Genomic DNA, 24923 nt, shown 5'->3' on the forward strand with positions numbered 1-24923 from the left:
CTCCCAACCCTACCCCTCTCACCAGGTAGCTGTGCGGTCTCTCCCAACCCTACCCCTCTCACCAGGTAGCTGTGCGGTCTCTCCCAACCCTACCCCCTCACCAGGTAGCTGTGCGGTCTCTCCCAACCCTACCCCTCTCACCAGGTAGCTGTGCGGTCTCTCCCAACCCTACCAGGTAGCCCTCTCCCTCACCAGGTAGCTGTGCGGTCTCTCCCAACCCTACCCTCTCACCAGGTAGCTGTGCGGTCTCTCCCAACCCTACCCCTCTCACCAGGTAGCTGTGCGGTCTCTCCCAACCCTACCCCTCTCACCAGGTAGCTGTGCGGTCTCTCCCAACCCTACCCCTCTCACCAGGTAGCTGTGCGGTCTCTCCCAACCCTACCCCTCTCACCAGGTAGCTGTGCGGTCTCTCCCAACCCTACCCCTCTCACCAGGTAGCTGTGCGGTCTCAGGCCCGGCACTCGTGTACCAAAGGTTCCAGTCTCGGGGGTACTGTTCAAAGGAGGCCATGAGGCCGTGGAAGTTAGCCAGCTTGTCCAGCTCTGTCACGTTGTCCCAGTTCGACTCAGCCAGCCAGCTAGAACACGGGTTCTCCATCTGACTCTCTTTATCTAGAACCTAGAGGGGAGGGAGAGAGAGAGAGAGAGGGGAGGGAGAGAGAGAGAGGGGAGGGAGGGAGGGGAGAGATAAATACATTTCAAGGGATGTGTTTTATATTTTTGATGGCACCTGTATAACTGCCCAGTCAGTACTAGCTCTTGTAACACACGTCTGAGTCTGCTGCTTGAGGAAGATTTATTGACTAACTGTGTGCTTGACAAAACCTTCCCCATTAATCCTCATAGGATTAATACAATTGTGATGAATTGTATGGTACATTCAGTCTGTTCTGTGTGTGTGTGTGTGTGTCTCACCAATCCTCCCCTGAGGAAGAAGCTGTATTCGTCCATGTTGAGTTTACCAGCCACCTCCAGGATCTTGGCACAAATCTGGAAACTGAAGAGCAGCTTGTGGACCTCAAACAGACCACGACAGGTGTACCTGGAGAAGACGGGGACAGGCTTGATCAAACTCCGGTGGTACACACACTGGACGAAGAGGTTAAACGGTACAGGACTCTATTGTATCTCTATGGTAATCTGGATCTAGTATCTAAAGTATGGTCCGTGTGTTCTTTTGTTACCTACTTCAAAACTTTTGGTCCTGTACAATAGCTTCACATTTAAATGCATATTATTCCAAAATTCATCATCATTCCTATCATTATCAGAGTTCAGTCCCTGTAGACGGCGGTCTGTGTGGTAGTCGTTGAGGTTATATTATGTTGTACCTGTAGACAGCGTATGTGTGGTAGTCGTTGAGGTTATATTATGTTGTACCTGTAGACGGTGGTATGTGTGGTAGTCGTTGAGGTTATATTATGTTGTACCTGTAGACAGCGTATGTGTGGTAGTCGTTGAGGTTATATTATGTTGTACCTGTAGACGGTGGTATGTGTGGTAGTCGTTGAGGTCATATTATGTTGTACCTGTAGACAGCGTATGTGTGGTAGTCGTTGAGGTTATATTATGTTGTACCTGTAGACGGTGGTATGTGTGGTAGTCGTTGAGGTCATATTATGTTGTACCTGTAGACGGTGGTATGTGTGGTAGTCGTTGAGGTTATATTATGTTGTACCTGTAGACAGCGTATGTGTGGTAATCGTTGAGGTTATATTATGTTGTACCTGTAGACGGTGGTATGTGTGGTAGTCGTTGAGGTTATATTATGTTGTACCTGTAGACAGCGTATGTGTGGTAGTCGTTGAGGTTATATTATGTTGTACCTGTAGACGGTGGTATGTGTGGTAGTCGTTGAGGTTATATTATGTTGTACCTGTAGACGGTGGTATGTGTGGTAGTCGTTGAGGTCATATTATGTTGTACCTGTAGACGGTGGTATGTGTGGTAGTCGTTGAGGTCATATTATGTTGTACCTGTAGACAGCGTATTTGTGGTAGTCGTTGAGGTTATATTATGTTGTACCTGTAGACAGCGTATTTGTGGTAGTCGTTGAGGTTATATTATGTTGTACCTGTAGACGGCGGTATGTGTGGTAGTCGTTGAGGTTATATTATGTTGTACCTGTAGACGGTGGTATGTGTGGTAGTCGTTGAGGTTATATTATGTTGTACCTGTAGACGGCTGTATGTGTGGTAGTCGTTGAGGTTATATTATGTTGTACCTGTAGACGGCGGTATGTGTGGTAGTCGTTGAGGTTATATTATGTTGTACCTGTAGACGGCGGTATGTGTGGTAGTCGTTGAGGTTATATTATGTTGTACCTGTAGACAGCTGTATGTGTGGTAGTCGTTGAGGTTATATTATGTTGTACCTGTAGACGGTGGTATGTGTGGTAGTCGTTGAGGTTATATTATGTTGTACCTGTAGACGGCTGTATGTGTGGTAGTCGTTGAGGTTATATTATGTTGTACCTGTAGACGGCTGTATGTGTGGTAGTCATTGAGGTTATATTATGTTGTACCTGTAGACAGCGTATGTGTGGTAGTCGTTGAGGTCATATTATGTTGTACCTGTAGACGGCGGTATGTGTGGTAGTCGTTGAGGTTATATTATGTTGTACCTGTAGACAGCGTATGTGTGGTAATCGTTGAGGTTATATTATGTTGTACCTGTAGACGGTGGTATGTGTGGTAGTCGTTGAGGTTATATTATGTTGTACCTGTAGACAGCGTATGTGTGGTAGTCGTTGAGGTTATATTATGTTGTACCTGTAGACGGTGGTATGTGTGGTAGTCGTTGAGGTTATATTATGTTGTACCTGTAGACAGCGTATGTGTGGTAGTCGTTGAGGTCATATTATGTTGTACCTGTAGACGGTGGTATGTGTGGTAGTCGTTGAGGTCATATTATGTTGTACCTGTAGACAGCGTATGTGTGGTAGTCGTTGAGGTTATATTATGTTGTACCTGTAGACGGTGGTATGTGTGGTAGTCGTTGAGGTCATATTATGTTGTACCTGTAGACAGCGTATGTGTGGTAGTCGTTGAGGTTATATTATGTTGTACCTGTAGACAGCGGTATGTGTGGTAGTCGTTGAGGTTATATTATGTTGTACCTGTAGACGGTGGTATGTGTGGTAGTCGTTGAGTTTATATTATGTTGTACCTGTAGACGGTGGTATGTGTGGTAGTCGTTGAGGTCATATTATGTTGTACCTGTAGACAGCGTATTTGTGGTAGTCGTTGAGATTATATTATGTTGTACCTGTAGACGGTGGTATGTGTGGTAGTCGTTGAGGTTATATTATGTTGTACCTGTAGACAGCGTATGTGTGGTAGTCGTTGAGTTTATATTATGTTGTACCTGTAGACGGTGGTATGTGTGGTAGTCGTTGAGGTTATATTATGTTGTACCTGTAGACGGTGGTATGTGTGGTAGTCGTTGAGGTTATATTATGTTGTACCTGTAGACAGCGTATGTGTGGTAGTCGTTGAGGTTATATTATGTTGTACCTGTAGACAGCGTATGTGTGGTAGTCGTTGAGGTTGGCGATCCTCTCGTCCAGTTTGTGTGAGCGCTGACTCTTCTCTATACTGAGGTTGAACAGGTCTATGTAGGCATCCAGACTGAACTGGTACATGGGGTCGATACGGCCCATATCGTTTAATACAAAGAACAGGATAGAGGCCCGCTGGGCACAAGGACGGTACGCCTAGAGGGGAGGACACGGATATATGACTTGAAAACAGACATTTATTTTGACATGGTCAGTAACACTTAACTTAGCATGGTGATGATGTAGCAGTTATAAAGCTAATATACCTGACATAAAGATGTTCTGTTATGTCTACAGTCATTTATACAACTTTAAGGACCTTTATGCAGTGTAAGACAATTTCTGCTCTGTCAGCACTCTTTCTGTCCTGCTCCCTCCACCTCTCTATTCTCCCTTTCTCCCTACCTCCTCTCCCTCCACCTCTCTATTCTCCCTTTCTCCCTCCTACCCTCCCTCCACCTCTCTATTCTCCCTTTCTCCCTCCTACCCTCCCTACCTCCCTCCACCTCTCTATTCTCCCTTTCTCCCTACCTCCCTCCCACCACCTCTCTATTCTCCCTTTCTCCCTCCCTCCCTCCCTCCACCTCTCTATTCTCCCTTTCTCCCTACCTCCCTCCCTCCACCTCTCTATTCTCCCTTTCTCCCTACCTCCCTCCCTCCACCTCTCTATTCTCCCTTTCTCCCTACCTCCCTCCCTCCACCTCTCTATTCTCCCTTTCTCCCTACCTCCCTCCCTCCACCTCTCTATTCTCCCTTTCTCTCTACCTTCCTCCCTCCAGCTCTCTATTCTCCCTTTCTCCCTACCTCCCTCCCTCCACCTCTCTATTCTCCCTTTCTCCCTACCTCCCTCCCTCCACCTCTCTATTCTCCCTTTCTCCCTACCTCCCTCCCTCCACCTCTCTATTCTCCCTTTCTCTCTACCTCCCTCCCTCCAGCTCTCTATTCTCCCTTTCTCTCTACCTCCCTCCCTCCAGCTCTCTATTCTCCCTTTCTCTCTACCTCCCTCCCTCCACCTCTCTATTCTCCCTTTCTCCCTACCTCCCTCCCTCCACCTCTCTATTCTCCCTTTCTCCCTACCTCCCTCCCACCACCTCTCTATTCTCCCTTTCTCCCTCCCTCCCTCCCTCCACCTCTCTATTCTCCCTTTCTCCCTACCTCCCTCCCTCCACCTCTCTCTTCTCCCTTTCTCCCTACCTCCCTCCCTCCACCTCTCTATTCTCCCTTTCTCCCTACCTCCCTCCCTCCACCTCTCTATTCTCCCTTTCTCCCTACCTCCCTCCCTCCACCTCTCTATTCTCCCTTTCTCCCTACCTCCCTCCCTCCACCTCTCTATTCTCCCTTTCTCCCTACCTCCCTCCCACCACCTCTCTATTCTCCCTTTCTCCCTCCCTCCCTCCCTCCACCTCTCTATTCTCCCTTTCTCCCTACCTCCCTCCCTCCACCTCTCTATTCTCCCTTTCTCCCTACCTCCCTCCCTCCACCTCTCTATTCTCCCTTTCTCCCTACCTCCCTCCCTCCACCTCTCTATTCTCCCTTTCTCCCTACCTCCCTCCCTCCACCTCTCTATTCTCCCTTTCTCCCTCCCTCCCTCCCTCCACCTCTCTATTCTCCCTTTCTCCCTACCTCCCTCCCACCACCTCTCTATTCTCCCTTTCTCCCTACCTCCCTCCCACCACCTCTCTATTCTCCCTTTCTCCCTACCTCCCTCCCTCCACCTCTCTATTCTCCCTTTCTCCCTACCTCCCTCCCTCCACCTCTCTATTCTCCCTTTCTCCCTCCCTCCCTCCCTCCCTCCACCTCTCTATTCTCCCTTTCTCCCTCCTACCCTCCCTACCTCCCTCCCTCCACCTCTCTATTCTCCCTCTTACCCTCCTACCCTCCCTACCTCCCTCCACCTCTCTATTCTCCCTCCTACACTCCCTACCTCCACCTCTCTATTCTCCCTTTCTCCCTCCTACCTTCCCTACCTCCACCTCTCTATTCTCCCTTTCTCCCTCCTACCCTCCCTCCATCCACCTCTCTATTCTCCCTTTCTCCCTTTCTCCCTCCCTCCCTCCCTCCCTCCACCTCTCTATTCTCCCTTTCTCTCTCCCTACCTCCCTCCCTCCACCTCTCTATTCTCTCTCCTACCCTCCCTCCCCCTCTCTATTCTCCCTCCCTCCCTCCCTCCCTCCCTCCCTCCCTCCCTCCACCACTCTATTCTCCCTCCTACCCTCCCTCTCTCTATTCTCCCTTTCTCCCTCCTACCCTCCCTACCTCCCCCTCCCTCCACCTCTCTATTCTCCCTCCTACCCTCCCTACCTCTACCTCTCTATTCTCCCTTTCTCCCTCCTACCCTCCCTACCTCCACCTCTCTATTCTCCCTCCCTCTCTCCACCTCTCTATTCTCCCTCCTACCCTCCCTACCTCCCTCCCTCCACCTCTCTATTCTCCCTCCTACCCTCCCTCCCTCCATCTCTCTATTCTCCCTCCTACCCTCCCTCCACCTCTCTATTCTCCCTTTCTCCCTCCTACCCTCCCTACCTCCCTCCCTCCACCTCTCTATTCTCCCTTTCTCCCTCCTACCCTCCCTCCCTCCACCTCTCTATTCTCCCTCCTACCCTTCCTACCTCCCTCCCTCCACCTCTCTATTCTGCCTTTCTCCCTCCTACCCTCCCTACCTCCACCTCTCTATTCTCCCTTTCTCCCTCCTACCCTCCCTCCATCCACCTCTCTATTCTCCCTTTCTCCCTCCCTCCCTCCACCTCTCTATTCTCCCTCCTACCCTCCCTCCCTCCACCTCTCTATTCTCCCTCCTACCCTCCCTACCTCCCTCCCTCCACCTCTCTATTCTCCCTCCTACCCTCCCTACCTCCACCTCTCTATTCTCCCTCCTACCATCCCTCCCTCCCTCCCTCCCTCCCTCCACCTCTCTATTCTCCCCCTACCCTCCCTACCTCCCTCCCTCCACCTCTCTATTCTCCCTTTCTCCCTCCTACCCTCCCTACCTCCACCTCTATATTCTCCCTTTCTCCCTACCTCCCTCCCTCCACCTCTCTATTCTCCCTTTCTCCCTCCTACCACCTCTCTATTCTCCCTTTCTCCCTCCTACCCTCCCTACCTCCCTCCACCTCTCTATTCTCCCTCCTACCCTCCCTCCCTCCACCTCTCTATTCTCCCTCCTACCCTCCCTACCTCCACCTCTCTATTCTCCCTCCCTACCTCCCTCCCTCCACCTCTCTATTCTCCCTCCCCCTCCCTCCACCTCTCTATTCTCCCTCCTACCCTCCCTCCCTCCACCTCTCTATTCTCCCTCCCTACCTCCCTCCCTCCACCTCTCTATTCTCCCTCCTACCCTCCCTCCCTCCACCTCTCTATTCTCCCTCCTACCCTCCCTACCTCCACCTCTCTATTCTCCCTCCTACCCTCCCTACCTCCCTCCCTCCACCTCTCTATTCTCCCTTTCTCCCTCCTACCCTCCCTACCTCCCTCCCTCCTCACCTCTCTGGCCGTGTCGATCTTGATCTCAGTCAGTTCGCTGGTCTCCAGTTGTTCTGAGACCTCTGTGGCCGTCACTTTAGATGTCTGCAGGGTGTTCACCAGCTGAACATCATCCAGGAGAGAACCCGTTGCCTCGTTCAACAGCCTGCAATACATACACTTATTATTTAAAAAAAACGTTTTCTAGCACAGTGATGGTTACCAGCACTTTTCTGAAGAAGGCTTTAATTGGGAAGATCATTCTACTGTATATGGTTGTTTCTTTTTTATTTATATGCACGTATTGTAAATAATTCTAAATAAAATAACGGAAATAATAAAATGATTAGAACATGACTAAAATGTCATGTGGAAAATGTAGCTAGGACATTAACAGACAGTTGGGTCAGTCTAATAAAGTAGTGTAGTATTACTATTTACTATTAGTGTAGTATGTATAGTAGTGTAGTATGTATAGTAGTGTAGTATGTAGTAGTGTAGTGTGTATAGTAGTGTATTATGTATAGTATTGTAGTGGGTAGTATGTATGTAGTAGTGTAGTATGTATAGTAGTGTAGTATGTATAGTAGTGTAGTATGTATAGTAGTGTAGTATGTATAGTAGTGTAGTATGTAGTAGTGTAGTGTGTATAGTAATGTAGTATGTAGTAGTGTAGTATGTATAGTAGTGTATTATGTAGTAGTGTAGTGTGTATAGCAGTATGTATAGTAGTGTAGTATGTATAGTAGTGTAGTATGTATAATAGTGTAGTGGGTAGTATGTATAGTAGTGTAGTGCATATAGTAGTATGTATAGAAATGTAGTATGTAGTAGTGTAGTATGTATAGTAGTGTATTATGTAGTAGTGTAGTATGTAGCAGTGTATTATGTATAGTAGTGTAGTGTGTAGTATGTATAGTAGTGTAGTGAGTAGTATGTATAGTAATGTAGTATGTAGTAGTGTAGTGTGTATAGTAGTGTAGTGCGTATAGTAGTATGTATAGTAATGTAGTATGTAGTAGTGTAGTATGTATAGTAGTGTAGTATGTATAGTAGTGTAGTGTGTATAGTAGTGTAGTATGTAGCAGTGTAGTATGTAGTAGCAGTGTAGTATGTATAGCAGTGCAGTATGTATAGTTGTGTAGTAGGTATAGTAGTGTAGTAGGTATAGTAGTGTAGAATGTATAGTAGTGTAGTATGTATAGTATAGTCGTGTAGTATGTATAGTAGTGTAGTATGTATAGTAATGTAGTAGTGTAGTATGTATAGTAGGTTAGTATGTATAGTAGTGTAGTATGTATAGTAGTGTAGTATGTGTAGTGGGTAGTATGTATAGTAGTGTAGTAGCGTAGTAGTGTAGTATGTATAGTAGTGTAGTGTAGTATGTATAGTAGTGTAGTGTGTATAGTAATGTAGTATGTAGTAGTGTAGTGTGTATAGTAGTGTAGTGTGTAGTAGTGTAGTGTTGTATGTATAGTAGTGTAGTGGGTAGTATGTATAGTAGTGTAGTATGTAGTAGTGTAGTAGTGTAGTATGTAGTAGTGTAGTATGTAGTAGTGTAGTAGTGTAGTATGTATAGTATAGTCGTGTAGTATGTATAGTAGTGTAGTATGTATAGTAATGTAGTAGTGTAGTATGTATAGTAGGGTAGTATGTATAGTAGTGTAGTGTAGTGTAGTATGTATAGTAGTGTAGTATGTATAGTAGTGTAGTATGTATAGTAGTGTAGTATGTATAGTAGTGTAGTGTAGTGTAGTATGTATAGTAGTGTAGTGTGTATAGTAATGTAGTATGTAGTAGTGTAGTGTGTATAGTAGTGTAGTGTGTAGTAGTGTAGTGTTGTATGTATAGTAGTGTAGTGGGTAGTATGTATAGTAGTGTAGTATGTAGTAGTGTAGTAGTGTAGTATGTAGTAGTGTAGTATGTATAGTAATGTAGTGTGTAGTATGTATAGTAGTGTAGTATGGGGTAACAGTTGGCCTAGCGGTTAAGAGCGTTGGGACGAAAGGTCGCTGGTACGAATCCATGAGCCGACTAGGTGAAAAATCTGTCGATGTGCCCTTGAGCAAGGCACGCAACCCTAATTGCTCCTGTAAGTTGCTCTAGATAGGAGCGTCTGCTAAATGACTCAAATGTAAATGTACCTGAGGATCTCGTCCTCCAGCTCCTGTAGTTTCCTCTTGCCAGAGGCGATGTTGATGACTAGAGAGTCTTTCTGCTCCTCTAACTCTGGACGCTCCTTCCTCACCACGATCCCTAGGAGCTGAGCCTCCAGGCCCTGGCATATAAACACAAGGTTCAAAATATACACACACACGCAATGTAGACATGTCAAAAAACACTCATCTGCATACACAGATTACGCATACAAATGCAAAGATTACACACACACAAACACATGTGCCGACCTGCTCCTTGACAGCAAAATTGACGATGGTGGTCTTGGTGGAGATCTCGGGGGTGTAGTGAGGGTTGGACAGCTTGGTGGTGATGTAGAATCTGAACTCTGGGCTGTACTCCACCTCTTTATCACCTAACTTCATCAGGAGCCTTCCACCGACGTGTGTGAGAGACTTGTTGAGGATGGGGGCCAGCGAGGGATCCAGTTCCTCCTGGACGTTCTGCAGCAGAACTGGAGAACCAAACTGGACCGCATTCTCCAAGATACGCAGGAAGTCTGGCATCTGAAGGTCTATCACTTTCAGACCCTGAGAGGGAGAAAGCGAGAGAAAGAAACAGAAAGAGGGAGAGACCAAGACAAATAAACAAACAAAACAAAAGCAAATGCTAGTGATAGAAAGCATGTCCAGTGAATGAGAGAAGAAAAAGCAAACAGTGAAAAACGACCGCACAAAAAAGCCTGGTCAGACAAGAGGAGTAGACATTGTTTCACGCCTGCAGCGCTGAGCGATCAGTGCTTTTTGAGGTTGGTTCGGTTTCACTTTTGGTTTGATTATTTAAAAAAGAATCACTATTTCTATGTATCCCCTCTTGATCCTGCATTCTTCTTTCCCTTACGAAGCAGGCGTAAAAGGAACACAGACTGGACAAGCAATCACACAATGGATTATGGAGGTTGTAGTTAATTAATCAGATTTCAGACGCTAAACTATGTAGAACATTGGCCTGTTGGAAACTACAACTTCCTACTACATCACACAGTTCGGGCATGTTCTGATTTATCTCTAGAGAAACTGAAGCGCACCGTACGCATTGAGCTCACAGAATAAAAAAAAAAAGAAATTCAAATAATTGAACCCACTCGATCAATTAGTTGTTTAAAAACCAAAAAAATCTGTGACATTTTGATTAATGGCTCAGCACTACACGTCTGTTACCGTTGCTAAAGCCATTGCCCAATTGTCCCCAAATGTCAGCGTTTTGGATGTATTATAGGAGTGCATTGGAGTAGAGTGGTGCTGATGAGACTAGGCTAAAAGCAGCTGGAGAGAGGAGTGAAAGGTCAGAGAGGGAGAGAAAGAACAAAAGGAGGGAGGGAGGGAGGGAGGGAGGGAGGGAGGGAGGGAGGGAGGGAGGGAGGGAGGGAGGGAGGGAGGGAGGGAGGGAGGGAGGGAGGGAGGGAGGGTGGGTCATGGACATACACAACTGTTCAAAAGTTTGGAGTCAATAAGAAATGTCCTTGTTTTTGAAAGAAAAGCATATTTTTTTGTCCATTAAAATAACATAAAATTGATCAGAAATACAGTGTAGACATTGTTAATGTTGTAAATGACTATTGTAGCTGGAAACAGCAGATTTTTTATGGAATATATACATAGGCGTACAGAGGCCCATTATCAGCAACCATCACTCCTGTGTTCCACTGGAACGTTGTGTTAGCTAATCCAAGTTTATCATTTTAAAAGGCTAATGTATCAACTCGTCAATCTATTCTTGTTCTGAGAAATGAAGGTTATTCCATGCGAGAAATTGCCAAGAAACTGAAGATCTCGTACAACACTGTGTACTCCTCCCTTCACAGAACAACGCAAACTGGCTCTAACCAGAATAGAAAGAGGAGTGGGAGGCCCCAGTGCACAACTGAGCAAGAAGACAAGTGTCTAGTTTGAGAAACAGACCCCTCACAAGTCCTCAACTGGCAGCTTCATTAAATAGTACCTGCAAAACACCAGACTCTACGTTAACAGTGAAGAGGCTGCTCTGGGATGCTGGCCTTCAACGTGTTATTTAATATTAGTTTATATGCGGAGCGTCTATAGACGACGAGTTAGTTCAAACTGTATGTCTATGTAACAGTGTAGCTTCCGTCCCTCTCCTCGCCCCAACCTGGCTCAAACCAGGGACCCTCTGCACACATCAACAACAGTCGCCCACGAAGCATCGTTACCCATCGGGCCACAAAAGCCGCGGCCCTTGCAGAGCAAGGGGAACAACTACTTTAAAGTCTCAGAGCGAGTGACGTCACCGATTGAAACGCCATTCGCGCGCACACTGCTAACTAGCTAGCCATTTCACATCGGTTACATCTAGACACCCTAAAGTTTGTGTGTTAGTCAAGGAGTGCTTCGTTTGGGGAAGTCACTCAAGAAAGGGACAGGAGGGGGGATGGTGTCTGAGTTTTATGTTCACATTTATTAATACAGGTGGCACGACAAGCTCCAGCACGGCAGGACGTTTTTCTTTTGGGCTTTGTATGACAGCAACAATTTGATCTAAAATAAGAAATGCCACATAGTGACCGAGCACAGAGTAGACCAGGTGGAATAAAGATAGTCAGCTGGAACTGTAATGACTTAGGTCATGTCGTGAAACGAGCTAAGGTTTTTTCTCATCTTAAATCACTTCTTCAGAGAACATCATATTAAACGCTCCGCTTCGGCTGAATCGGTCAGATATACCAGTCTAACTTTGATGCAAAAGCGAGAGGGGTAGCAAAGGAAAAACAAGTGTTGTTGTTGGACGTGGCTTTAACTGTACGTTAGATCCTCTTTTAGATAAACAACTATCAAGGTCACTTCAACAATCAAATGCCAGTGTCTTGTCTAAATACATTGTTGACAAACCTAAACATTTTTTTATATTTGGAGACTGACGCACCCAACATATAGGGATTATTCTTTATTTTCATCAGTTCAAAAATCATATTCAAGAATTTACTATTTTTTGTTAGACTCCAAACTAATTTCAGCAGCTGCGTTGGTTACCTATCACCCTATTCTAATTGCGGACCACTCTCCTCTGTCCATGGTGCTGAAACTTTACACTATGTCGACAGGTCCGCGACCGTGGCGCTTAGACACATACCTGTTGAAAGATGAGGCTTTTTGTCAGTATTTGAAGGAGCAGATTGACTTTTTCCTCGGAGCTAACGACACGGGGGATGTTGACGACTCCACCCTTTGGGAATCTCTAAAGGCTGTGATTAGAGGGTACAGTATTTATTATACATCAGAAAGGAAGAAACGCGGCAATACTAGGCTGAGAGAAATTGAAAGAGAGTTAGGGGAACAGAAGAACGTTTTTAGGACGAATTTCTCGAATACAGTCCTTGAGAAGTTCACAAAGTTGAAATATGAATACAATACCATCCTTTCGAAACGGGTGGGCTCTTTACTTGCTAGAACGCAACAAAGTTATTTTGAACTAGGTGACAAACCACATAAATTATTAGCAAGACAGCTAAGGCATGTACAGGCATCTAGAGCTATTCACAAATAAAAGACAAGAAGGGTAAAATAGTAACAGATCCGCAGGATATTAATAAATGCGTTGCGCAGTTTTACTCAGAGCTATACCAATCAAAATGTGATGCTACTGATCCACAAACTATGGAACGCTTTCTCGCTGAATGTCAACTTCCTAAACTAGACAGGGGGGCAGCTGCTGCACAAGATGCAGGGATAACTTTAGAGGAAATTAACACAGCGATAGCACAATTTCCAAATAGCAAGGCCCCTGGGCCCGATGGATATGTAATAGAATTCTATAAGAAGTACTGTGCCAGTCTAGCTCCACTTATGTTGCGAATATTTAAACAATCCAAAGAAAATGCCAAACTCCCGCAAACACTGTGAGGCTACAATAGCACTGATTTTGGAAAAAATATAAGAGATTCCATGGAGATGTCGTCTTATCGCCCCGAGTCGTTACTCCCCATAGAAAATAAGGTGTTGACAAAGATATTTGCAAACCGATTGAAAAAATATATTTCTGACATCATACACCCTGACCAGACAGATTTTTATCCCGGGCCAACATATATACTACAATTTGAGACGTAATGTAACATGATCATAAAGTTGAAAATAAAGTCTGGAGCATTTCGGGTTTTGGAAAGGAATGTATTGATTGGATAATAATTATTTATGCACACCCAATGGCGTCCGTGGTAACCAATCAGGAAATGTCGCAGTCATTCCACCTGTTCAAGGGGTGCCGACAGGGGTGCCCTATTTCGCCTGCTCTCTTCGCTGTAGCCATGGAACCCCTTGCTACTCGCATTCGGGGCATGTTCCGATATAGCTTCTGTTAAAATAAAAGACACGCAGCACAAAATGTCTCTATATGCAGACGATGTTCTTTTGTTTTTATCCAAGCCTAAAACTTCTATTCCCCCTTACTTACTTAACTTGATAAATACATTCGGCTCCTTCTCTGGCTACAAGATAAACTGGCAAAAAAGCGAATTGATGCCGATATCACGGCCTGTGGATATGCAATTTCTGCAATCTACCCCATTTAGAACAGTGATGGACAAGTTCACAAGCCTTGGCATTGTAGTGACAAGAGACCTTGATCAGCTATTGAAAGCGAATTGGGACATGAACATTTATCAACTTAAACAAAATATAGATTTTGGGAAAAATCTGCCTATCTCCTTGGTATAAACACTATTAAAATGGTTGTCCTACCCAGGTTTCTTTACCTCTTCCAATGTCTACCCAATTTCATACCACAAAGCCATTTTAAGAAACTGGATTCAATAGTGATTCCATTTTCATGGGATAACAAGGCAGTCAGAATGTCAAAGAAGCATTTATGCAAGTACAAGATAGAGGGTGGCTTTGGCCTTCCTCACTTAAAACTGTATTATTGGGCTGCTAATCTGAACATTGTGTCTATCTGGAGGGAAAGTTTACCTGCGATCAGACAGAAGGATATGCCTGCATGGCTTTTGATTGAGCAGGCCTCCTGTCAACGTTTCTCACTCCCTGCACTTGTTAATAGTCCATCATATGTGAAAAAAGCCACTTATGACTCTAATCCAGTCATTTGTCATACTCTTAGGATCTGGAAACAGATTAGGTATTTCCTTAACATACCCACTGTTTACATAGACCGCCCAATTTGCCTGAATCATGATTTTCCCCCTGCATTGGATGATGTGGTGTTTTCACAGTGGAGGGAGAAGGGGCTCAGAACAATTGGTCATTTATACATTGATGGTCAGTTTGCTTCATTTCAACAATTACAGGGAAAGTTCAACATGCCAACAACACATTTTTTCAGATACCTCCAAATCAGGAATTTCTTAAGGACACAAATCCAACAGTATGGCATTAAGCCAAATAATCCCACAATAGATCCTTGTCTAACCCCATTCAAAAGGGTCTGTCTCTAGACTGTCTGATGTGCTACAGGTATCCAGAGTAACTATTAAAAGGGCTTAGGAAATCTCAGATGAGGACTGGGTAGAAGCTCTCAGGAATATAAACCACAGTTCAGTGAATGCCAGACACAACCTTGTACAGTTCAAGGTGATACACATGTTACATTACTCAAAAGTGAAACTGCATAAAATATTCCCGGACACCTGTGTGAGAGGTGCAAGCAGGTTGAGGGGACGTTGACCCACTTATTTCGGTCATGTCCTAAGTTACATGCTTACTGGGCTCTCATTTGTGATGACTCATCTAAAGCCTTTGATAGAGTTATAGCCCCTGTCTCTCTTTGTACTCTATTAGCCAAAAGGATCATATTGCAATTTTGGAAATTGGAGACTGTACCTACCTTTGAAATGTGGTTACGGGATTTAGGGAATGTAATACATATGGAAGGATTCGATACAATACCTCCAATAGAAGTCCATTGTTTTACAAAATATCGCAGCCGATACTGGATAAATGGTCCCATCCCGCTTCATAACTGGGTTGACGACCTGCTGCTACTCTGTGCTGTACTCCACTCAGTATTTATTTTTGGCTTAACTACACTGCTTGTAATGACTATATGCTGTCTTCTTATACATGTACCACCTAATAGGATGTTGTTTTATTGTGTGTATGTGTGAGTTAAGTTTTGTTTTGTCCTCTAAATTGGCCATCCCATTCAACAGTACAATGAATGTCAATGTTTGTATTGCTGTCCTTTTTAATACATTTTGTCATGGAAAAAATAAACATATTATTAAAAAAAAAAAAAAAAAAAAAAAAAAAAAACTGTCTACACTATATTTCTGATCAATTTGATGTTATTTCAACGGACCAAAAATGTGCTTTTCTTTCAAAAACAAGGACATTTCTAAGTAACCCCAAACTTTTGAACGGCAGTGTACATAAGAAGTGAAATTGGCCAGAGAAGAGAGGAGAAGAAAGGAAAGGTAGTCCTGGCCAGACGTGGGTGAAAATTGGTGTCGTCTGTCTTGTCTGAGAGTGGCAGAAAAAAAGGCCTGGTGACCCACAGACTGGTCTAGACTGAGAAAAACAGAAGGGGTGCCTGAGTCACTCTCTCTTCCCCATCACTCACTCTTAGGTTAACTACACACACCTGCCTATTCGCTCTCTGCTTCTTTCAAAACACACACAAAACACACACACACACACACACACACACACACACACACACACACACACACACACACACACACACACACACACACACACACACACACACACACACACACACACACACACACACACACACACACACACACACACACACACACACAAAAGGTGCCTTTTGAAGAAATGGACTGTTTTTTACTGGCGTTACCTTACTGAACGAGAGGGCCAAACTGCCTCTTAAAATGCCAAAAGGAGCGAGGGAACACATACAACAAGTGTCTGAAGAAAGAAGGAGAGAAACCACAGAGATGGGGAGTAAAAAAATATGTTGTAAACTTCCTCGTTCACCTGGGTCACTGTGTGTGTGCGTGTGTGTGTGTGTGTGCTTGCGAGAGGGCGCGCGTGTCTCTGTGCTGAAAGGATCTTATTTAATGAAGGAAGCCTACTGGTCCTAACTAAAAGCATTCAACTGTCAAAACCTGTCTCAAATGTGCTTTGTTGATGGGATTACAGTGGAGAATCTGGCTCCATTTGGCTCCTTGAGGGGATATTCTATTTAAACATCATTTAACTCGGCAAGTCAGTTAAGAACTAATTCTTATTTACAACTACGGACTACCAAAAGGCCTCCTGCGGGGACGGGGGCTGTGATTCAAAATAAAAACAATTAAATAAAAATATAGGACAAAACGGGACAACACTGCATAAAGACAGACCTAAGACAACACCATAGCAAGGCAGCAACACATGACAACACAGCATGGTAGCAACACAACATGGCAACAACATGGCAGCAGCACAACATGGTAGCAGCACAAAACATGGTACAAACATTATTGGGCAAATACAACAGCACAAAGCACAAGACAATAGAGACAACAATACGCAAAGCAGCCAAAACTGTCAGTAAGAGTGTCCAAGATTGAGTCTTTGAATGAAGAGATTGAGATAAAACTGTCCAGTTTGAGTGTTTGTTGCAGCTCGTTCCAGTCGCTAGCTGCAGCGAACTGAAAAGACAAGGGACCCAGGGATGTGTGCGCTTTGGGGACCTTTAACAGAATGTGACTGGCAGAATGGGTGTTGTATGTGGAGGATGAGGGCTGCAGTAGATATCTCAGATAGGGGGGAGTGAGGCAGTCCAGTGTACAGAAGAGTATAGAGTGCAGTGATGTGTCCTATAAGGAGCATTGGTAGCAAATCTGATTGCCTCTAGCTGCTCGGGAACTCTCTCTCTCTCTCTCTCTCTCTCTCTCTCTCTCTCTCTCTCTCTCTCTCTCTCTCTCTCTCTCTCTCTCTCTCTCTCTCTCTCACTCTCTCTCTCTCTCTCACTCTCTCTCCTCTCTCCCTAGAAAGGAGAGACAGGTTAAAATGGTTGGGGATAGGCTTGGCGATGATAGGGGCAGCAACCTTAAAGAAGAAAGGGTCTATTAGAAGGGGTGGGAGATGAGGACATTGCCCAGCAACAGCCCCAAAACATCACTGCTCTAGAGGAGATCTGCATGGAGGAATGGGCCAAAATACCAGCAACAGTGTGTGAAAACCTTGTGAAGACTTACAGAAAACGTTTGACCTCTGTCATTGCCAACAAAGGGTATATAACAAAGTATTGAGATAAACTTTTGTTATTGACCAAATACTTATTTTCCACCATAATTTGCAAATAAATTCATTAAAAATCCTACAATGTGATTTTCTGGATTTTTTTCCTCTATTTTTGTCTGTCATAGTTGAAGTGTACCTATGATGAAAATTACAGGCCTCTCTCATCTTTTTAAGTGGGAGAACTTGCACAATTGGTGGCTGACTAAATACTTTCTTGCCCCACTGCATATAATGTATTTTATACTACTGCATCTCGTCTATGCCGGTCGGTCGTTGCTCATCCATGTATTTATATGTACATATTCTTAACCCATCCCTTTCCTTATTTGTGTGTATAAGGTAGTTGTTGTGGAATTGTTCGATGACTTGTTAGATATTACTGCACTGTCAAAACGAGAAGCACAAGCTTTTCGCTACACTCGCATTAACATCTGCTAGGAGGACATTTGATTTGATATTGTACGTGTTATGCTTCATGTTTTCAGTGACCTTGTGACCTTCCAACACTGTAAGTATAGTAAAGGTCAAGGGTTAGGAGAGAAAGAGCTTTGACCAAGAAAGCGACATCTATTCATGTTACATGGAATGCGTCGACAAACACACAATGCAGCGAGTACGAGGTCAATAACCATGGAAGTAGACAGTGGCAGAGAGAAATGTGAGAGTGAGGAGAGAGAAGGTGTGTGTGTGGTAGAGAGACAGACATAATTTGCACAAAGCAGGTCTCACCCTCTTCATCTCCATATTTTTGATCCACTTCAGGGCTTGGCCTTGTGGGTCCACCATCAGCGGCCATCTTGGGAAAAACAAAGAGAAGCAATACGTTCACATCATCAAGCTAGACAGTGGCCACAACACCCAAATTCTAGTACGTCTTCTTAGCCTCATCCGTGAGGTCTGTGAGACTGAGATAGGTGTAATCTTTGTTTGATTCAACTGAGCGGTTTTATCTCGTTTAGACTACTGAAGTAATACTATCAATATGAAACTAAGCAAAGACGGAGAGAACTGAATAACGATACTGGATGTGTGTGTGGGTTGTCTGACCGGTTGCCGCGGGTGACGATGACGCCGTTTTCGGTGGAGAAGGCATCGGAGGGCAGACCCTGGATGTTCCAGTCCCTTACGGCCGTGGGCTTGGACAGGAACACAGCGAAACTAAAACCTGGAGAACACGGCACCTCCAACTCACGCACCTGACGGAGAAGAGAGGGAGGGAGAGGCGAGAGAGAGAGTGAGAGGGAGGAATGTGGTTAAATGTGTGTGTGTGTGAGAGAGAGAGAGAGAGAGAGAGAGAGAGAGAGAGAGAGAGAGAGAGAGAGAGAGAGAGAGAGAGAGAGAAAGAGAGACATGAAGGTAACAGTGAATAATATATACACATAAGTACATTTCCATCTACCGGTGTAGTGTGAAAGAGTGGAGGGAAATCCAGACAGTGACCTTGCCACTCACCTGTTTCATCCAGATAGAGACCAGCTGGTCTCTGTAGTTGGAGAGGAAAGGCCCCATGTAGGAGAGGAAGGCTGCAGCCAGCAGACAGTCTCCTACTAGAAAACCCATGTTTGTCTCCAAACCCTGAGACACACACACACACATCTCCAAGTCACACTCGTGGACGTGACCATCAAAACAAAGAAAGATGAAGGAGAAAAGCTACCGGACAACTTTAATGATAAGAAATGATCATTCTAATCTTCTGACCAAATGACTCTTTGAAAGTTGACTCAGACACACTACTGGGTTTGTACTAGAGGTCAACCGATTAATCGGGCCGATTTCAAGTTTTCATAACAATCGGTAATCAGCATTTTTGGACACGCACTCCACGAGGAGACTGCGTGGCAGGCTGACAACCTGTTACGCGAGTGCAACAAGAAGCCAAGGTAAGGTGCTAGCTAGCATTAAACTTACCTTATAAAAAACCATCTTAAAATCAATCTTAACATAATCACTAGTTATCTACACATGGTTGATGATATTACTAGTTTATCTCGTTTGTCCTGCGTTGCATATAATCGATGCGGTGCCTGTTAATTTCTCATCGAATCACAGCCTACTTCAACTTCGCCAAACGGGTGATGATTTAACAAGCGCATTCGCAAAAAAAGCACTGTCGTTGCCCCAATGTGTACCTAACCATAAACACCAATGCCTTTCTTTAAAATCCATAGACAAGTATATATTTTTAAACCTGCATATTTAGTTAATATTACCTGCTAACATTAATTTATTTTAACTAGGGAAATTGTGTCACTTCTCTTGCGTTCAGTGCAAGCAGAGTCAGGGTATATGCAGCAGTTTGGGCCGCCTGGCTCGTTGTGAACTGTATGAAGACCATTTCTTCCTAACAAAGACCGTAATTAATTTTCCAGAATTGTTCATAATCATGACATAACATTGAAGGTTGTGCAATGTAACAGCAAAATCTAGACTTAAGGATGCCAGCCGTTAGATAAACTACGTAACGGTTCTGTATTTCAATTAAAGAATAAATGTGTTTTTTTTCTTCGAAATGATAGTTTCCGGATTTGACCATATTAATGACCTAAGGCTCATATTTCTGTGTGTTATTATGTTATCACTAAGTCTATGATTTGATCTTTGATAGAGCAGTCTGACTGAGCGGTGGTAGGCAGCAGCAGGCTCGTAAGCATTCATTCAAACAGCACTTTCAGCATTTGCTAGCAGCTCTTCGCTGTGCTTCAAGCATTGAGCTGTTTATGACTTCAAGCCTATCAACTCCCGAGATGAGGCTGGTGTAACCGAAGTGAAATGGCTAACTAGCTAGCGGGGTGCGCGCTAATAGCGTTTCAATCAGTGACGTCATTCGCTCTGAGACCTTGAAGTAGTTGCTCCCCTTGCTCTGCAAGGGCTGCGGCTTTTGTAGAGCGATGGGTAACGATGCTTCAAGGGTGGCTGTTGTTGATGTGTCCCTGGTTTGAGCCCAGGTAGGGGCGAGGAGAGGGATGGAAGCTATACTGTTACACTGGCAATACTATATATATACACTGCTCAAAAAAATAAAGGGAACACTTAAACAACACAATGTAACTCCAAGTCAATCACACTTCTGTGAAATCAAACTGTCCACTTAGGAAGCAACACTGATTGACAATAAATGTCACATGCTGTTGTGCAAATGGTATAGACAACAGGTGGAAATTATAGGCAATTACCAAGACACTCCCAATAAAGGAGTGGTTCTGCAGGTGGTGACCACAGACCACTTATCAGTTCCTATGCTTCCTGGCTGATGTTTTGGTCACTTTTGAATGCTGGCGGTGCTTTCACTCTAGTGGTAGCATGAGACGGAGTCTACAACCCACACAAGTGGCTCAGGTAGTGCAACTCATCCAGGATGGGACATCAATGCGAGCTGTGGCAAGAAGGTTTGCTGTGTCTGTCAGCGTAGTGCCCAGAGCATGGGGCCGCTACCAGGAGACAGGCCAGTACATCAGGAGACGTGGAGGAGGCCGTAGGAGGGCAACAACCCAGCAGCAGGACCGCTACCTCCGCCTTTGTGCAAGGAGGAGCAGGAGGAGCACTGCCAGAGCCCTGCAAAATGACCTCCAGCAGGCCACAAATGTGCATGTGTCTGCTCAAACGGTCAGAAACAGACTCCATGAGGGTGGTATGAGGGCCCGACGTCCACAGGTGGGGGTTGTGCTTACAGCCCAACACCGTGCAGGACGTTTGGCATTTGCCAGAGAACACCAAGATTGGTAAATTCGCCACTGGCGCCCTGTGCTCTTCACAGATGAAAGCAGGTTCACACTGAGCACATGTGACAGACGTGACAGAGTCTGAAGACGTGTAGAACGTTCTGCTGCCTGCAACATCCTCCAGCATGACCGGTTTGGCGGTGGGTCAGTCATGGTGTGGGGTGGCATTTCTTTGGGGGGCCGCACAGCCCTCCATGTGCTCGCCAGAGGTAGCCTGACTGCCATTAGGTACCGAGATGTGATCCTCAGACCCCTTGTGAGACCATATGCTGGTGCAGTTGGCCCTGGGTTCCTCCTAATGCAAGACAATGCTAGACCTCATGTGGCTGGAGTGTGTCAGCAGTTCCTGCAAGAGGAAGGCATTGATGCTATGGACTGGCCCGCCCGTTCCCTAGACCTGAATCCAATTGAGCACATCTGGGACATCATGTCTCGCTCCAGCCACCAACTCCACGTTGCACCACAGACTGTCCAGGAGTTGGCAGATGCTTTAGTCCAGGTCTGGGAGGAGATCCCTCGGGAGACCATCCGCCACCTCATCAGGAGCATGCCCAGGCATTGTAGGGAGGTCATACAGGCACGTGGAGGCCACACACACTACTGAGCCTCATTTTGACTTGTTTTAAGGACATTACATCAAAGTTGGATCAGCCTGTAGTGTGGTTTTCCACTTTAATTTTGAGTGTGACTCCAAATCCAGACCTCCATGGGTTGATAAATTTGATTTCCATTGATAATTTGTGTGTGATTTTGTTGTCATAACATTCAACTATGTAAAGAAAAAAGTATTTAATAAGAATATTTCATTCATTCAGATCTAGGATGTGTTATTTTAGTGTTCCCTTTATTTTTTTGAGCAGTGTATATATAAGAACATCCAATAGTCAAAGGTATATGAAATACAAATATAGAGAGAAATAGTCCTATAATTCCTATAATAACTACAACCTAAAACTTCTTACCTGGGAATATTGAAGACTCATGTTAAAAGGAACCACCAGCTTTCATATGTTCTCATGTTCTGAGCAAGGAACTTAAACGTTAGCTTTCTTACATAGCACATATTGCACTTTTACTTTCTTCTCCAACACTTTGTTTTTGCATTATTTAAACCAAATTGAACATGTTTCATTATTTATTTGAGGCTAATTTGAGGATTGTATTGATGTATTATATTAAGTTAAAATAAAAGTGTTCATTCAGTATTTTTGTAATTGTCATTATTATAAATAAAGACAATTTTAAAATTGTCCGATTAATCGGCATCGCCTTTTTTTTTGGCCCTCCAATAATCGGTATCGGTGTTGAAAAATCATAATCGGTCGCGTCTAGTGTGAACGCTGTGTGATGAGTTGCGTGTGTGATGAGTTGCGTGTGCGATAGTGTGTTTTAGCTGGCTGTGTGAGCTCAATAAGAGGGGGTCGTACCACCACAGTCTCCTCCCAGCGGATTCTCTCTCCAGCCAGTCCAGACACCAGTTTCCCGGCCCGGTCCAGTTTGACCTCCATGTCCTCTGACTTCCTCCTCAACTCCTCCTTCTGAGCCAGCTTCTCATCATACTGCCTCTTCAACAGGTCCAGCTTCTCCCCTACCTACACACACACACACAAAATACAGCACACAGATTCACACGCAACTAGATTCATTCTTACTATTCTCACTTCCAAAAAGCACCCGAGTACCAATGAGAAACACAAACACTCACAAAGACTCATTGACACTCCAGAAACGCATCAGTTATAGTGAGTATTTTCCAGGCAGGCAGGTCTCTTCTGCCTCCTCACCACTCCTGTACAGTAGCTCTCTGAGTTGGTGTGCGTGTGTGTACCTCAATGAGTTTCGCCTGGGCCTCTGCCAGGGAAGCCTGTTTCTCTGCCAGCTGGGACATGGCCCCGTTCAGCCTGGCTCTCTTAGGCTCCACCACCCTGAAGATACGACCATACACCTGAGTGAGTGAGAGAGAGAGAGAGAGAGAGAGAGAGAGAGAGAGAGAGAGAGAGAGTGAGAGAGAGAGTGAGAGACCCTGTTCACAAAAATGGTTTGCTCCTACAGACAGTGTGTCACGTGGCTTTGGCTTGGTATATAAAGCAGGCAGACAGGCATCGAGGCATTCAGTTACTGTTTCATTGAACGTTAGAATGGGCAAAATAAGTGACCTAAGCGACTTTGAGCGTGGTATGACTGTTGGTGCCAGGCGCGCCAGATCTCAGAAACGGACGGCCTCCTAGGCTTTTCACACACGACAGTGTCTAGGGTTTATCAAGAATGGTGTGACAAACAAAAAACATCCAGTTAGTGGCAGTCCTGTGGGCGAAAAACAGCTCGTAGATGAGAGGTCGAAGGAGAATGGCAAGAGTCATGCAAGCTAACAGGCGGGCCACAAACAGACAAATAACGGCGCAGTACAACAGTGGTGTGCAGAACGGCGTCTCGGAACACACAACTCGTCGCTCCTTGTCACAGATGGGATATTGCAGCAGACGACCACACCGGGTTCCACTCCTATCAGCTAAAAACTAGAAGAAGCGTCTCCAGTGGGCACACCATCACCAACACTGGACAACTGAGGAGCGGAAAAACATTGCCTGGTCTGACAAATCCTGGTTCCTGTTGCGTCATGCTGACGGCAGAGTCAGAATTTGGCGTAAGCAGCATGAGTCAATGACCCCATTCTGCCTGATGTCAACCGTACAGGCTGGTGAAGGTGGTGTAACTGTGTGGGGAATGTTTTCCTGGCACATGTTAGGTCCCTTGATACAAATTGAGCAAAGTTTCCATTCCTCAGATAATTCAGGCTGTTCTGGAGGAAAAGAGGGGTCCGACCCGGTACTAGATGGGTGTACCGAATAAACTGGCCACTGTGTGTATATGTATGTATACTGCTTACCTCCATGGCTCTGACCCACATACAGAGAGACTTGGCGGCCAGGGAGACCCGTCCTATGATCTCTGGATGAAAGTCTGGCTGGGTGCAGTACTGGCCGATCTTCTTCAGTACGCGGTCTGAGATGTTGTCCTTGTCAAAGTGGACCAGCTGCTTGATGAAGTTGCCCTCGCCTGCATGCCAGACACCAAGGGCAACCAGTCAATAACTCTTGTCTTTACTCTCTCTCTCTCTCTCTCTCTCTCTCTCTCTCTCTCTCTCTCAATTCAAAGGGCTTTATTGGCATGGGAAACATATTTCTCTCTCTCTGTCTCCCCCCCCTCCCTCTCTCACCTTTCTGTATTTTCAATGCGAGGATTCAAAAGTTTCTTAATACAATATAGTATATCTGAGGTTTTGGTCTAGCTCTTCCTCTTTGTGCCCACTACTGTAGCTAGTTACTGTATAAGCCACTGGTGGTCAGTCCTGGTCCTGCACATTTCTATTTTTTGTACATTTGATTCTAATCATCGAAGCCTGATGATGAGGTGATCATTTGAATCAGGTATGTAGTGCCAAGGAAAAAACTCAAATGTACACCCCTTTGAAAGGGGTTGCCGTGAATTTGATAGTCATTTACACACAGCTCAGTGGCAAGTAACATTCTGTCTTTTATATTGCAGTACACCCACTGTAATATGAATACGGTATCAAAGCAAGTACTGTGTAATGACACACAGTACAGTACCATAAAATGTACTGTATTATACCATTATAGTGCTACCGTAATAGGAATAAATTAATTAATACATGGATGAATGACATAAATAATTACAAGGGATTGATTGGTCCAAGCAGTTTGGCTGCTTGGTAGTGTTTACACATTACAGCATTTTAATGAATATTTATCATTTTAGGCCTATACCACTTGCACTTATTGAGGCCTTAACAAAGGCTTCCAAACTGGCAGCCAAA

At 44.9% G+C, this 24923-nt stretch overlaps 1 protein-coding gene across 1 annotated transcript in view; it reads right to left on the reverse strand.

Annotated features, from left to right (window-relative positions):
• Positions 1-24923, reverse strand: part of dnah2 (dynein, axonemal, heavy chain 2) — a 252152-nt gene that overhangs the window by 16713 nt on the left and 210516 nt on the right. Inside the window, exons 64-75 of the mRNA XM_042327174.1 lie at positions 23973-24142; positions 22914-23030; positions 22513-22677; positions 18816-18938; positions 18411-18559; positions 18093-18159; positions 9426-9725; positions 9162-9295; positions 7039-7183; positions 3515-3714; positions 915-1041; positions 432-618 (exon numbers count right to left, since the gene is read on the reverse strand). Of these exons, the coding sequence (XP_042183108.1) occupies positions 432-618; positions 915-1041; positions 3515-3714; positions 7039-7183; positions 9162-9295; positions 9426-9725; positions 18093-18159; positions 18411-18559; positions 18816-18938; positions 22513-22677; positions 22914-23030; positions 23973-24142 (1884 nt within the window). The remainder of the gene's footprint in view (positions 1-431; positions 619-914; positions 1042-3514; positions 3715-7038; positions 7184-9161; positions 9296-9425; positions 9726-18092; positions 18160-18410; positions 18560-18815; positions 18939-22512; positions 22678-22913; positions 23031-23972; positions 24143-24923) is intronic.

This window comes from Oncorhynchus tshawytscha, linkage group LG09, assembly GCF_018296145.1.
Source record: "Oncorhynchus tshawytscha isolate Ot180627B linkage group LG09, Otsh_v2.0, whole genome shotgun sequence".
Classification (NCBI taxonomy): Eukaryota; Metazoa; Chordata; class Actinopteri; order Salmoniformes; family Salmonidae; genus Oncorhynchus; species Oncorhynchus tshawytscha.